Source organism: Haliotis asinina, chromosome 5 (assembly GCF_037392515.1).
Source record: "Haliotis asinina isolate JCU_RB_2024 chromosome 5, JCU_Hal_asi_v2, whole genome shotgun sequence".
Classification (NCBI taxonomy): Eukaryota; Metazoa; Mollusca; class Gastropoda; order Lepetellida; family Haliotidae; genus Haliotis; species Haliotis asinina.
The window spans coordinates 25533440-25547523 of record NC_090284.1 but is presented as its reverse complement, the minus strand read 5'-3'; the positions used below and the strand labels follow the sequence as shown (position 1 = coordinate 25547523).

At 41.9% G+C, this 14084-nt stretch overlaps 1 protein-coding gene across 1 annotated transcript in view; it reads right to left on the bottom strand.

Moving 5' to 3' along the window:
• Positions 1–2946: 2946 nt before the first annotated feature.
• The window catches only part of LOC137283268 (cadherin-87A-like), a 34834-nt gene continuing 23696 nt past the window's right edge, over positions 2947–14084 (bottom strand). The window contains exons 28-42 of the mRNA XM_067814701.1: positions 13201–13424; positions 12585–12779; positions 12336–12443; positions 11924–12050; positions 10956–11219; positions 9969–10210; positions 9088–9176; positions 8303–8389; positions 7581–7725; positions 6922–7046; positions 6693–6715; positions 5792–5814; positions 4590–5294; positions 3797–4487; positions 2947–3670 (exon numbers count right to left, since the gene is read on the bottom strand). Coding sequence (XP_067670802.1) covers positions 3102–3670; positions 3797–4487; positions 4590–5294; positions 5792–5814; positions 6693–6715; positions 6922–7046; positions 7581–7725; positions 8303–8389; positions 9088–9176; positions 9969–10210; positions 10956–11219; positions 11924–12050; positions 12336–12443; positions 12585–12779; positions 13201–13424 — 3617 coding nt within the window. The 3' untranslated portion in view covers positions 2947–3101. The remainder of the gene's footprint in view (positions 3671–3796; positions 4488–4589; positions 5295–5791; positions 5815–6692; positions 6716–6921; positions 7047–7580; positions 7726–8302; positions 8390–9087; positions 9177–9968; positions 10211–10955; positions 11220–11923; positions 12051–12335; positions 12444–12584; positions 12780–13200; positions 13425–14084) is intronic.

Here is a 14084-nt window from a genome sequence, read left to right as displayed (position 1 = left end):
GTATTTCACATGTTGCTTTCTGTGAACTTCAGACAACATTTGCTTTCATGTTTAATAAATTCGCCAACCTCTGAAAGTAGACAGGAAAGCAAGACTAGGTAGTTCGTGTCTGTTAAACTGTGAAACAAGATCATGAGTTTCGGCGTGTCTTCTGACATCCGATGGAGGGCGATTATACGTTTGCTTCATACCATAGGCCGTAAACACGAGTAAGCAAGTGAACAGGAATATCTCAGTTTACCATTCTTGGAGAAGTATTCAAGAAACTGAGATACTGTAGTAACTGAGATACTGTAGTAACTGAAATACTGTAGTAACTGAGATACTGTAGTAACTGAGATACTGTAGTAACTGTCTGCTTGCTACTAGATTATCCTTGAAATCAGTTTTGATGTAGAAAGTAAGTTATCCACTTTTTAAAAACTACTGCATTTCATTTAGATTGCACATGTGCTTTATATGGACGCTAAAGATGTATTTTATTATTTTCCAATTTTAATGCTTACAGAAATTTCTCTATGAATATAGTGTTATAGGGGAGATGTACGTTATCCACTTCTCTTCAAAACCAACTTTATAGTGGGACTGTGAAGATGTGCACCTCATATTTCGATGTTGTATTTTATTTATTCATTTTTCCAATTTTAATGCCGTTTGAACTTTTAATAAATTTTGTTGAATTTCTCACTGAATATAGCGTTATAGGGGATATTTAAACTCTATCCACTTCTGCACAAAAGCTGCTCAACAGAATTCACTGAGCTGCTACGTGTGTTTCATTTAGTTTAGTTTGAATTTGGTTCTATTCATCCTCCATGTCCCATACAACAGTGGGTGTACTTTATCCACTTCTCCTCAAAAACCACTGCACAAAACTCATTTAGCTTACATATGTCTGTTACAGACACCCTAAAAGTGTGCATCTCATATTTTTTTTTTTAATTTTACAGTTATATGTATGTTTAGATACATTTGAACGTAAATACAATTTGTAGAATTTCTCTCTGATGATAGTGAAATAGGGAACAGAATCGATTAAGTTTATACGCGTGTTTCACTGGGACTCGAAAGGTGTGCATCTCAAAGTAGCATAGGTGTATATTGAACTTGTCTAGTAGAAGTTAATCAGCAAAGAACAGTCAATGCAGGGACGCTTCCTACAGCAGCGGGTGCATCCGTGTCCGTGTCCTGTTTTTTGTCTTGTTTCATATATGCATATCGCCTTTCACGGGGAAAGAGTGAGTGAGTTTAATTACAAGTCGCACTCGATAATATTCAAGCTATAAGGCGCCTGTCTGTAATAATCGAGTCGGGGTCAGACAATCCAGTGATCGACATCATGAGCACCGTTGTAATCAACTGATATACGATGAGTTGTCAGCGAGTCTGACAACTCGATCCCGTTAGTCGCCTCTTACAACAATATGGGTTACGTAAGACCAATACTAATCCAGATCTTCACGGGTCTCGCGGAAAGAAGACGGCATGCATTAATACTACACGAAACGTTTGCTTGTGTTGGAACATCTTGATTTGTGGACTGAGTGAAGATGGCCGTGCTTCACTTTAAAGTGAATCTAAATTATCAAAAAATACTTTTCAATTTCTTCTCGTTACACAGACTGAAATGCTTGAGAACTGTCTTGGTCGGTATTCTGCTGCGGAGAAAATAGAAGTGTTCGATTCTTCCGTACCAGACGTCAGTAAAAATAAATAATCATCCCCACCATTACTTTTGAGGGAAATATGTTCGACAAACATTTTTGCATTGAAGGTTTGGTGAGTTAGATTAAAACTTTGTCATTGTAACCATTGTAACTTGGTTAAGTCGGGTCTGTGAGTACCTTTCATTTCATAGACCAATGATGGCTAAAGTTTTAGCTATCAACAATCCCACCTTACTGAGCAAGAACTTTACATTAGATATATCATCCATCAATGGAAGGTAATCGATACGTTGAAGATCGATCAAACGATCCCAGTCAATACGACTACAAATAGATGTTTTATTCATGAAGCAATGATGGCTACATATTATGTACTTCTATACCGGGTAGTAATGATATGACTACATAAACCAAGCAGCAAATATAAAATGCATAATCAGAGCGAAATAGAAGCCCTCCTATAACTACGCTAAGAGTACCAACGCTAAGATATTGAAAGTGCAACTCATCAAAGGGATAAGGATCCCGCAATGGCACATCTGCTTTACTGTATTTACAATAGCGTGAATCAATTGCTTTACTTTGGTCTTCTTTAAAATCATTGGAAGAGCCATCGAAATACACCGACATGTACACAAATATTTCTGTACCTAAGTTCTTGAAAGTAACATCGATGGGTAAATTTCGTTTTCCACATTTGCAAACAGTTTAGAGGTGAGTCTGTAAACCAATAAATATAAGCGCAGTTGCACTGAACACTTTAGACACAGTATTTATATGTTGTACATAAATCGGATAATCATTTTAAAACATTAACGAAATATGATACTAGAACAAGTTGATGGACGTAGTAATTATTGATATGCTACCGGGGGCTAGTTTCAACAGTAGTATTTTCACAAACATATAACCACGATATCATGCTATTATAAGCCTAACCTGAACCCAGGTCATTAATGTCGTAGCCTTAACAATATTCTCAACAGACACGTTTTAAAAATAACCAGAGTTCATCTACATATATATGTAACTAGGCATGTGTGAACTCTGGATGGTTACACAGTGATGTAAGGTGTTTGTGTCTAGGTAATAGAAAAACTGACAGGAGATGTGCGTGATATATCTGCCACAAGTGTCATGAAACTATACGAAATGGCAATAAACAACAGGTTGCATATAGGAATATGATGACATTCTGAAGATGGTTGTAAAACCTAAAGTAATACTCGTCCCTGTCCATTCAGCATCCAGATCTATACATTTTAAGTAGCGTTTTCACGTGTTTCATCTTATTTTCTGTCGCATTCACATTTCGATTCCGTGATTCAAGTTTCAGAAAAACCAGCAGTCGTCAGATTTGAGTTTTGAAATAAACTTTGCCATGTGCGGATGCAGGATGGGGAATCGTTGAGCATCTTCATTGTCAATACATAATTATACATCATCATTAGACAGGTAGACATAGCCGTGCGGGCTTTGTGGGGAGCTATTCTGCGTTCCAGTGAACTCCAGCGCCATATCCCCGTCATCAACATCACGAAGACTTGCATAGTGTCCGTCATCATCTCCAGAGCTGATCACCCGAGTACGTGATTCAGCCGATGCTGTGTGGAAGCTGCTGTGTGTTTCGGCAACAGTTACATCCCCGCCGTGTTGAGGTGAAGAGGAACTTATAACACGGGAACTATGAGCTGCTGAAGTGCTGTGCATGCTCTTTTCAGTTTCACTGATGACATGTCCGGGTGGCACGACTGCCTCTTCGCCAGGAATATCTACTCCATAGCTTCTGTCACCGCTACTAGGAACCAAAGCACCGGAGCGATCAGACTCTGTTGAGATGATTGGGAAAGCACCTTGGACATCGGCATCATATATTGGTGCACTGGTAGCAGGAAGAATATCTTCATAAGTGCCGGGATCCTGAATTTCAACCTCGTAGCCTCCATCTTCAACCGTGCTCGGGGGATAACTTTCACGAAAAGCTGCAGTAGAATTAGGTTGGAACACAACTTCGTAATCATGTCCAGTGGCTGCTTGATCAGTATGGTAGTCAGCGCCATGAATTTCAACCTCGTAGTCCACACGACCGTTGGTTCCCCTTTGATCAGCTGTGGACTGATCATCTTCAACCTCTATCTCGTACGCTGGCCCACTCTGTGAAGGAGTGACATCTAAAGGACTCTTTGGTCGTCCGCCATGAATTTCAATCTCGTAGTTGACACCACCTCCAGATCCACGTTGATTAACTGTGGATTGGTCATCCTCAATCTCTACCTCGTAGGTTGGCCCACTCTGTGAAGGAGTGACATCTAAAGGACTCTTTGGTCGTCCGCCATGAATTTCAATCTCGTAGTTGACACCACCTCCAGATCCACGTTGATTAACTGTGGATTGGTCATCCTCAATCTCTACCTCGTAGGTTGGCCCACTCTGTGAAGGAGTGACATCTAAAGGACTCTTTGGTCGTCCGCCATGAATTTCAATCTCGTAGTTGACACCACCTCCTGAACCACTTCGGTCAATTGTGGATTGGTCATCCTCAACCTCTACCTCGTAGGTTGGGCCAGTTTGTGAAGGAGCGACATTTATATGGCTCTTTGGTTGTCCGCCATGAATTTCAATCTCGTAGTTGACACCACCTCCTGAACCACTTCGGTCAATTGTGGATTGGTCATCCTCAACCTCTACCTCGTAGGTTGGGCCAGTTTGTGAAGGAGTGATATCTACAGTACTCTTTGGTCGACCGCCATGAATTTCAATCTCGTAGTTCACTCCACCCTTTGAACCCCGTGGATCAACTGTGGGTTGGTCATCTTCAACCTCAACCTCGTACGTCGGAGCACCAGTTGAAGGAGAGGCGTCAACAACACTGTTTACATCTTCACCATGACTGTCAATCTCATAGGTGCCACCAGCCCGGACACCTGATGAACCAGAGCTTGCAAAGGAACCTCTTTGTCCAGATCCTTCCGGGTACCCACCCTGAACTTCTACCTCGTGGATCTCTTCACGCTCATAAGTAACCGCTCCTTCAACATGGGTAAAGGCGTCACCATGTATCGTGACATCCTGACCACCATCCCGTGCATCATTTATCTCGACATTAATGTGGTCACTTCCCTCATCTTGGGATTCTTCCTCTTGTTCTGAGTGTTCAGCTAAAGGTTCAAGGGTTGGCTGAACAGAGGGATAAGGGTATTTAGACCCAGACTCTGTATCTGCCTCAGGCTGAGAGGTGAAAAAGTATGTATCAATTTCTCCTCCGTGTACAACCTGGGATGAAGAAATGTGAGATTCAGATGCCATGGCTGCTGAAAATTCAACACTGTCTGATTTGTCGTTGATCACACCCTCAATGACGGGTAATGGCCCATCGTTGACGTCCGGGCCTACCTGGATGGTCACCTCGGAGGATCCAATAGCACGCCCACGAACGACTTCTGTTTCGATGACCGGATTGTCGTCATCAACAAATGGATATGGCTCTTGACTGTCATGGGCACGTCGTGTCTTTCTTGTCTTGTCAACAACTGCATACAGATCCTCTGTTTCAATAACCGTCTTAGCATCAGTCGTTTCAACTACCGAGTTGCCGTTATCATACACAGGATTAATCTTCTTTTCATCCTGAAACAAATAAATAGGAATATAATCCCTTAAAATGTACAGTATTAGGCATTCCACATATTCATATATACAACAATGCTGCAAAAATATCTCTCTAGTGTATTGATGGCTTTACGAGTACAAGTAGTAACATATGTATCGCAAATGGTCATCAGGTTAGAGTAACAAAGTATTCAATACCAACTGAGGTAAAACGGTGATAATCTTACATGTGTATCAATCGTCATTACATGTTGTTGTTGTTTTTTTCTTGGAAAAACAATTTACATCAAATGTTTAGCAATCTCAATACAAGCCATAAAACTGATAAAATATCAAGTCGGTTCATGATAACATTTCTTGTTTTAATATACGACAAAATGTTATCGATGTCAACTTCTTCTTTATTGTTTTCACAACGTTTCTGGGCTATTCCTTGCTCTAACTCCATAACATTTTGTCGTATATTTGAATAGCGACTTCTAAATGCCTCTCAAGAACCTCATTTCTTGTTTTACCTTCTCGGGGATCAGATATGCCACTGAAAAAAAGATGGTAGTATTAAGTGGTATTAACTGTATGATAGGGTTTGCATTTGAAAATAGAATCAAAACAACTTTGCGTGAAAGTGAAAGGTTAAGTTTGAATGAAGATGGGTATGTCTCGCTGTCAGCAATATTAAATCCACAATACTGCTCCCAGTGAATGCCAGGCTGAAAGGGGATACTCTGAGACATATTCCCCTAGTTGATATGTAGAACATGCTCTCCAACAAAAGGGGGATACATTAAAAAACACTGAATGATTACAGAAATACTTCGAGGCAAAGCATTTACGTGTGGATACTGGGGATGGTAGTGTCCAGAAGACAGAGTATGGATGAACTGCATTGTCTCAGGCAGCCATCATCCATGTCCTCGTCATTTTCTCATCGCCAACCACAACAGTTGTAATTCAACATCCTCAACAATTTCTAGAGACTATATGTCTTTAGAAAAGCAGGGAACACAATGACTTACTCTGTAGTGGAACCACCATGGTATGAGCGAGTGAAACTTATGGTAGAAGCAATATTCAACCACCACGCCAGCTAAGCGTACCATTTTTATATTATTTACATGAAGCAATTGCGAGAGCTGTCATCAGTGTAACGCTTTCTTGCAAGAATAATTCTGCGGCAAATAAACATTCTTCTGTACTTGGCACACAACAGCTGGTCATTACCAAATTTGGGCAAATTAACATGGTTAGAAATCATTTACACTGATTGTAATCTCCTCAGTGGAATTAACCTTTTAATTCATTTAAAGAGAGTGTTTAAAAAACTTTTAAAAGTTCGTTTTTCTAGGGATATTTCAAACCATACGTCTACTTTTGTATTATTGTTAAAAAGAAGAAATAAAAGAATAAGAGAAATACCTGGTTTCAGCGGCTTCTTTTCGCTGCAAAATGAAATACAATCAAATGTACATCTTGTATGAATGCACAGGAGTATATTCACCACGTGGCTTTTGTTACCTGCCTTTTAATAACGATGTCATTTTACATTACTGTGTAAATTCTATGTCCTGAGGCATTATACTGGTTTTTCCGTGAATATTTTAAACTTTTCGATATGTCTGTGGAAAGAAGAGAAATTGTCCCTCACGAGTCTTTGATGCAACAGCAGCAGAACAACAGCAACAGGATGGCCATGAGAAGCAAAAGGATGACGATGATGGCAACTGCCAAGACTGGGTACCAGTTCAGCCAGGTCAGCGCGGCACCGGCAGGCTACAACAGAACCAGTTTAACAAGTGTTAGCATACATCGGACTGGCTCAGTAATATTTCAGTTTTTTTACTGCGGTCTGTAATATTCGAATCTGGACCAGACAGTCCAGTGATCAACTGGTGTGAGCATCGATGTACGCAATTAGGATACGATGACATATGCCAATCAGGGCCCCGTTTCACAAAACTCTCGTAAGCCTAAGGTCTCGTAACTTTTCTCGTAGCATTTCCACCTCCTATGTTACAGTATACCAGGTACAAATGCTACGAGAAAAGTTACGATACCTTAGGCTTACGAGAGTTTTGTGAAACGGGGCCCTGGTCAGTGAGTCTGACCACACGATCTCAGTAGATGTCGCTTTAGGACAAGGGTGGGTTTCTGAAGACCAGTTCCAATACGGTTATTCATGCGTCGCATACACTCAGAATTTTATCATATAGATTACACATATAGATTTTATGTACACTTTCGTAAATAAAACTAGGACACTGTGAAACTAACTGAGATAATAGAAAAAGACGGAAATACAATTACCCCAATTGACTCAACGTAGATGGAGTCAAAAAGCGCCACTGACGCACTCCTCTGCTCTTGGAGTATGAGTAATAGTTGTGATGTTGTTAACAAAGTATACCCGCCCGCCGGAACGGCAGCCGCCGCCACCACGGTGACGTCAGATCTACAACAACGAGCACGTCGCTGTACGACACCATCACATCCTTTGTGGAAATGGTGATATCATTAATTGCTACTCGTTATCAAATAAAATATGAAATATTTGATAGCAGTGTCCATCTACCTTCATGGAGCTGTGAAGTACAAAACAGATATATACATGCAGCATATGTTGGATAGAGGATTATATTTTCTCAGTTAAATACAGATTCTCGTACTTTTGTTGGGTTGAATCCTATCCGGATTCGAACCAACCCACCTAGAGGCAGGCACCTTATCGCTAGCAAAACAAAGTGACCCGCCTAAGCAGCTCAGCCACCACGGCTTCCACAAAAATGTTTGCGGGACAACTGGTAGTCCAGACCATGGACTTTACTTATCCCTCTGATGTGCATAAACTGGCATGGCTGACACGACCGAAAGCTATGATTACTCAATGTAATTTATGAAGTGGTCAAATGACACATATGTTATATTTGGGATTACACTTTCTCAGTAAAGTACAAAATTTAGTGTTTATGCTCTTTACGCACGCACGCACGCACGCACGCATGCATGCATGCCTGCGCAAACACACTCACCTCCTGGTATCCACAACTTGTCCGCCCATGTGATTTGTGATACTGACAATACCAGCATGACTTATACCAGGGAGAGACATGAGAAGACTGCAACAGACAGAAAGGACTAACATTTAATGTCATCTTTCAACAGGGGATACGTTAGCATCAGTTAGATGGTGATTTGGGATCGTCAGGGGAAAAGCTCTCTTACAAGGTACAACCCAGCCCACGTAATCTGAGGGACTCCAGTTCAAGGAGTGAGGTCTTTTCTCTCCAAGGTTTAATTTAAAGAAATGACATATATAGCGCTCCTTCTTTAAGAGTTGCGAAGAATTTCTAAACTTGTATTACGCAGAACTCATATACATATTGTTGGCCATCTGTGAGGGTAACGGTTAGAGTTGGTCTTCAGCAAGCTGCGTACGCTTGTCGTAAGAGGCGACCAACGCAATCGCGTAAGAGGTTCGATCTATGCTTATCACGTTGATCACTGGAAAGTTTGGGCCAGAATCGATTATTTACAAATCGCTGTCATATAGCAATACTGGGCCATAAGCAGGTCATGGCACTTCCCAAGACTTCAGTACTTCCGGTGACAAACAACATTTATACCTTTCCGAATGGTGTCACGGTTGTACACTTGGTCTTGTCTAATAATGTCAAATCTGGCGGTCACGCAATTAGGAACCAGAGCTGGTTCTTGCATATATAGGCTTGTCAACTGAAATCTGGTACCCGAAGTACGCTGGGTCCCTGTTGCTGAGTGTGGCGTTAAACAACAAATATATTGTTAGCAGTAATACCTTATGATTTGTGACCTGAAGATTTCCACCTCTGACGTTTGCAGGTTGATGACCAGTTTAACGTGGTTCCCAGCATTTGTGACGAACACCTTAAAACATACATTACAAATGGCAGGTAACTGACAACACTTCTACGAAATAGTTTGCAATTGACATGACATGCATCTGTCATTAATTTTCTAAAGTGTGTGAATGAGTTTGATTTTACGTTGTGTTTTAGAAACATTCCAGTAATACCAAAGGGTGGGGGTGGGGGGGTGGGGGGGGACAACAGAATTCACTTCACGCATTGTAACCATGTGAGGCACTGAACCATCGTCGGCGAGATCGACGCCTTAAACATTAGGGTAACGTACCGTCACCTTTTCCTCAAGTATTATATGTGAATGGTTATTCGTGCTGCAAGTTATTGGGAATTTCTGTTTATCGGATATGAGTGAATGAGTTCCAATTGTTCATTATTGGAAAACTAATTTTGCTTGTCACAGGAGTCAAAGGTGTGATTTTACGCCGCTTTTAGCAATATTCCAGTAATATCACGATTACACCAGAAATTTGCTTGATATGTGAGGAATCGAACTCGGGTCGTGGAACGATTAAACCACTAGGCTACTAATGCGACACTTAGTGAAGATATCAACGGGGTCAGTTCAAATTCTCAACATCACATGAACGATGGATGCAACACCTTCTCTTTGTGGGTCGCTTTGCAATAGGATTACAATGTGGAGCAATTGTCATTCATTTTCTAATCAGCACACAAAAAAGTAATTGTAGTGATCAGTGAGAGTTATGGAATATATTTACACCGTTATCCTTGCTCCTGTTGGTGTTAAGACAACATGTATTACCAGAATGACAGTGGCGTATGGTATACTAACAAATGCAGGTGCCGTGGAGGCAAGCTGGCCGTCAAAAGCTTGTATTGTGAGCGAGTAAATCCGTGTGATCACGTTGGTTAAGAGACGCCTGTTGGCCACTCTCCCGATGACGTCAACAGCGAAGAAGCCGTCGTCATTGCCACCGATGATGCTGTACGTGATGGCAGCGGATCCTGCAGAGTCAACGTCGGTCGCCGTCACTTGGAAAATACGCTGGTCATATGGCGCGTACATTGAGATAACTGGAAGGTAGATGTTGAGGGACAACGTATTATACATTTTATAATAATAATAACAATAATAAATGGAAACCTACAACGCGCCTTTTCCATGCACAGGGCACATGTTCAAAGCGCTTACTCAGTCTGGCTAGTATTACCCCGGAGCTGCCTGTGAAGAGTTAGAATGTTAATAATCACATGCCATATCCCACCAGGTACCCAGTTCCTGTTGGGTAAGCAGAGTTTTTGAAGAAACTCACTTGCCTTGGGTGAGGCCATATCTATCACATGCACTAATGAAGTTTCATGGAGGCAAATTCATCGTCCACCAAGGTCTACTGTTTCTTATATAAAAAAACACTCATAAATTTTAAAGAAATCTATAATCTGTGTCTATAAGATCAACAATGTATTTCCTCTATAATTTGAGGTGCTTCTAAAATGTGCATTCCAAGCTGTTTTGTTGTTGTTGTTTTGTTTTGTTTTTTTTGTTTTGTTTTTTGGGGGTTTTTGCTTTTGTTTTGGGAAGAGGGGGGAGGTTTGGGGTTTTTTTGTGTTTTGTGTTTTTAATTTGTTTGTTTGTTTGTTTTTGCTTAAAGTTTATATTGCAATGAAATAGACTAAAATATGCTTCTATAAACATCAGATTCCGTGAAAACCGTGAACAACGTACAAAGTGTTACATGTTCGGTCAAAAATAAATAATATGCACTGGAAAGTGTGACAAGCTGAACCCAAGGTTGCCGTAGATTATTGCGGTACTTACATCCGAAGTAGTGTTTGTTAGTCTCATCAAGGCTGTTGAATCCTACAAACACTGGCGCGTTGTCATTCACGTCACGCAACATCACCGTGACCGTGATGATACTGGTGTCGCGGGCGATACGGTTTGTTAAGAGAAGGTAGTCGTTGTTGTCATTGGTAGCCCTGATGTCGAAAGAGTAAATGCTTTTTATCTCCCGATCCACTGCCTGGCTGAGCCGTATGACACCTGTATCTCGGTCCACAACGAACTTCCCATCTCCTCCAGCTGATGAGAAAAATGCGGCAAACTCTGAGTGTCATGCAACTGACAAAGACAGAACTTAACTCTTAACTCAAGTTAAGTTCACTTAACTCTCTCACACTCTCTCTCCCTGCCTCTCACTCTCCCTCCGCCCCCCTCCCTCTCTGTCTCCCTCCCTCTCTCTCCCTCCCTCTCTCTCTCTCTCTTCCTCCCTCTCTCCCTCTCTGTCTCTCTCCCTGTCTTTGTGTCTCTGTCTGTCCCTATATCTCTCTCTATCTCTCTCCCTGACTCTCTCTCTCCCTCTCTGTCTCTCTCTGTCGGTCTATCTCTGTCGGTCTCTCTGTCTATCTCTCTGTCGGTCTCTCTCTCTGTTTCGCTCTCTGTTTCTCTCTCTGTCTCTCTCTGTCTCTATCTCTCTGTCTCTCTCTCCGTGTCTCTTTCTGTCGCTCTCTCTCTATGTCTCTCTCTGTCTCTCCCCTTCGGTCTCTCTGTCTCTCTCTGTTTCCCTCTCTGTCTCTCTCTGTCTCTGTCTCTTTCTCTCTCTCTCCCTCCCTCCCTCTCTCCTCCTCTCTGTCTCTCTCCCTGTCTTTGTGTCTCTGTCTGTCTCTCTCTCTGTCGGTCTCTGTTTCTCTCTGTGTGTCTCTCTGTCTCTCTGTCTGTCTCTCTCTGTCTCTCTCTCTCTCTCTCTCTCTCTCTCATATAGCACCTTCAAGGAAACAGTGCCTTACCAACAATGTAGTAGTAGATGGTGGTGTACAACTCCATGTCGCGGTCAGTTGCATTCACACTCCCAATGGCAGAACCGACAGTAGCGTTCTCCCACAAGAAGATATTCAGGGGGATTGTTTTGCCATTCTGCAAACATAGACATAGATTTCATCCTATGCACTTTAGCTTTATTAGAAAAGAATATCCCTTCCCACAGCTTCCATGAATTGCCGAATGGTCCTGAAACATTGCTGTACCGGCTAGTGTTCACAGTGTGAACACCTGCAGAGACTGCAACTGAGTTACCGTAAATGCTCTTTACTGTTTACATTATTAATACCGGCCTTCATTTGCCACGATACTACTTTGTTTACAGCTCTTTAAAGACAAGTGTTCACTGCCAGAAAAATCACTGCATCTACTGTTGCCTACCCTGCTCTTAAATTCGGGGACGTTGTCATTGACATCAGCGATTTGAACATAAAGATGACGCTCTGACCTCAGTGACAAGACTCCCATGTCCTTGGCGATCAGATGGAGCTATGGGAACATAGAGAACAATCTCTGTAAACAAGGATATCAACTGAAAATACATATTACAAATATAACAACACTTATTTACTTCACTTTACTTTAGTGTAAATTTCTGACCATCCATCCTTCTGTTAACGCTGATCATACCGTGTATCGGTCCACTGTCTCGCGGTCATACACAATCTCTGCTCTGATGACCCCGGTCACCCGATTGATGCTGAACTCCCCCGTGTTGGAGACAGTGGCGTTGCCATCTTGAAAGTAGTATTCCACGATGCCGTTGCGGCCGCTGTTGTTGTCTTCTGCGTGAGCGTCAAATACCAGCAAACCCAGGTATTGGCTCTGAGATGATAACATGAACAGTAATACATACTGAAAGAGCCTTTCAACCTTGAATATTAGCAAGCCCTGAACATGCATTCTCCGTACAAGAGTACTATGTGTATTAAACATATGTGTAAGAGTTGCTTATAAAGGTGTCAATGTGTCACCACACAGTAATTTCGACGGTCAAAGACATAGCAATCTTTATTTTCGTGTGATATATGTGCTGATGCACTTCCTAATATATTGTCATGTAACATACATAGCTCTCACCTCGAGTCGTTTTATTGTGATGCTATAGAGGGTCAACATTGGCACCAGTAAATATATTGTCATGTAATATAGAAAGCTCACACCTCCAGGTCTTCTATGGGCATGCTATACATGGTCAACATTGGCACCAGTAAATATATAGTCATGTAATATAGATAGCCCTCACCTCCAGTACTTCAATGGTCATGTTGTCATTAGCTGGGATGATCCACACAGGTGGAGAGTTGAGGGACTCCACTACAGTGATGACGATGCGGGAATACGACCTCAAGCCATCTGGGCCTCCGTTCCGGTCAGTAGCGGACACGTTGAAAGTGTATACTCCAATGCGTCCTCGTAGGCTCCTTTCAACCAGGATTTGTCCCGACTGAGGACTCACACCGAATAGGCCTGCAATGACAAGTTCGCCTATGCTGTATTATAGAAGGGAAGAGATCTTGCCCACGCAAGGTCTGATTACGATACATTAAAGTGAGAAAGTTGTCACAAATCTAATACCCGTTTCCTAAGCTTTTTAAGGAAGGCGTATAAATGACATTTAAGTCCGTTCTCAAGCCACATCCCCGCAGAGAATACAAGAACGGAGATCATACATTGTCACTGTATGTTGGAAATCGAATCTTGTCTTTCCCCAGGCACAGGTAAACTGTAGCGCAATGGGAGTGTACCTTTGATGGTAGCGATATTTTATTTTGAGATGAAAAATATTTTTTGAACCGAAGCGAGGGAAGTGTGTTGCCAACCTTTGCTCGCTTCGCTCGCATATAGGAGGACTGGTCATATTCTCTACGCTGCGCATCCTAATTTGCGCTACAGTTTGCCTGTGCCCCAGGCTGCTCATCTCTTGGACACCACAGATGGTCACATCAGTATGTTCTCAGAATGTCTTCATCTAAACTATTAATAAATTTTTGCAACCGTCAATACTCCGAGCTGCCATGATAGAAACATTTGGTTTCATGGTTGTTTGACGCCGGCCTCAGCAATATTCCTGCTATATGGCGTGGGTCAGTATATAATCGAGTCTGGATCTGACGATCCAGTGACCAA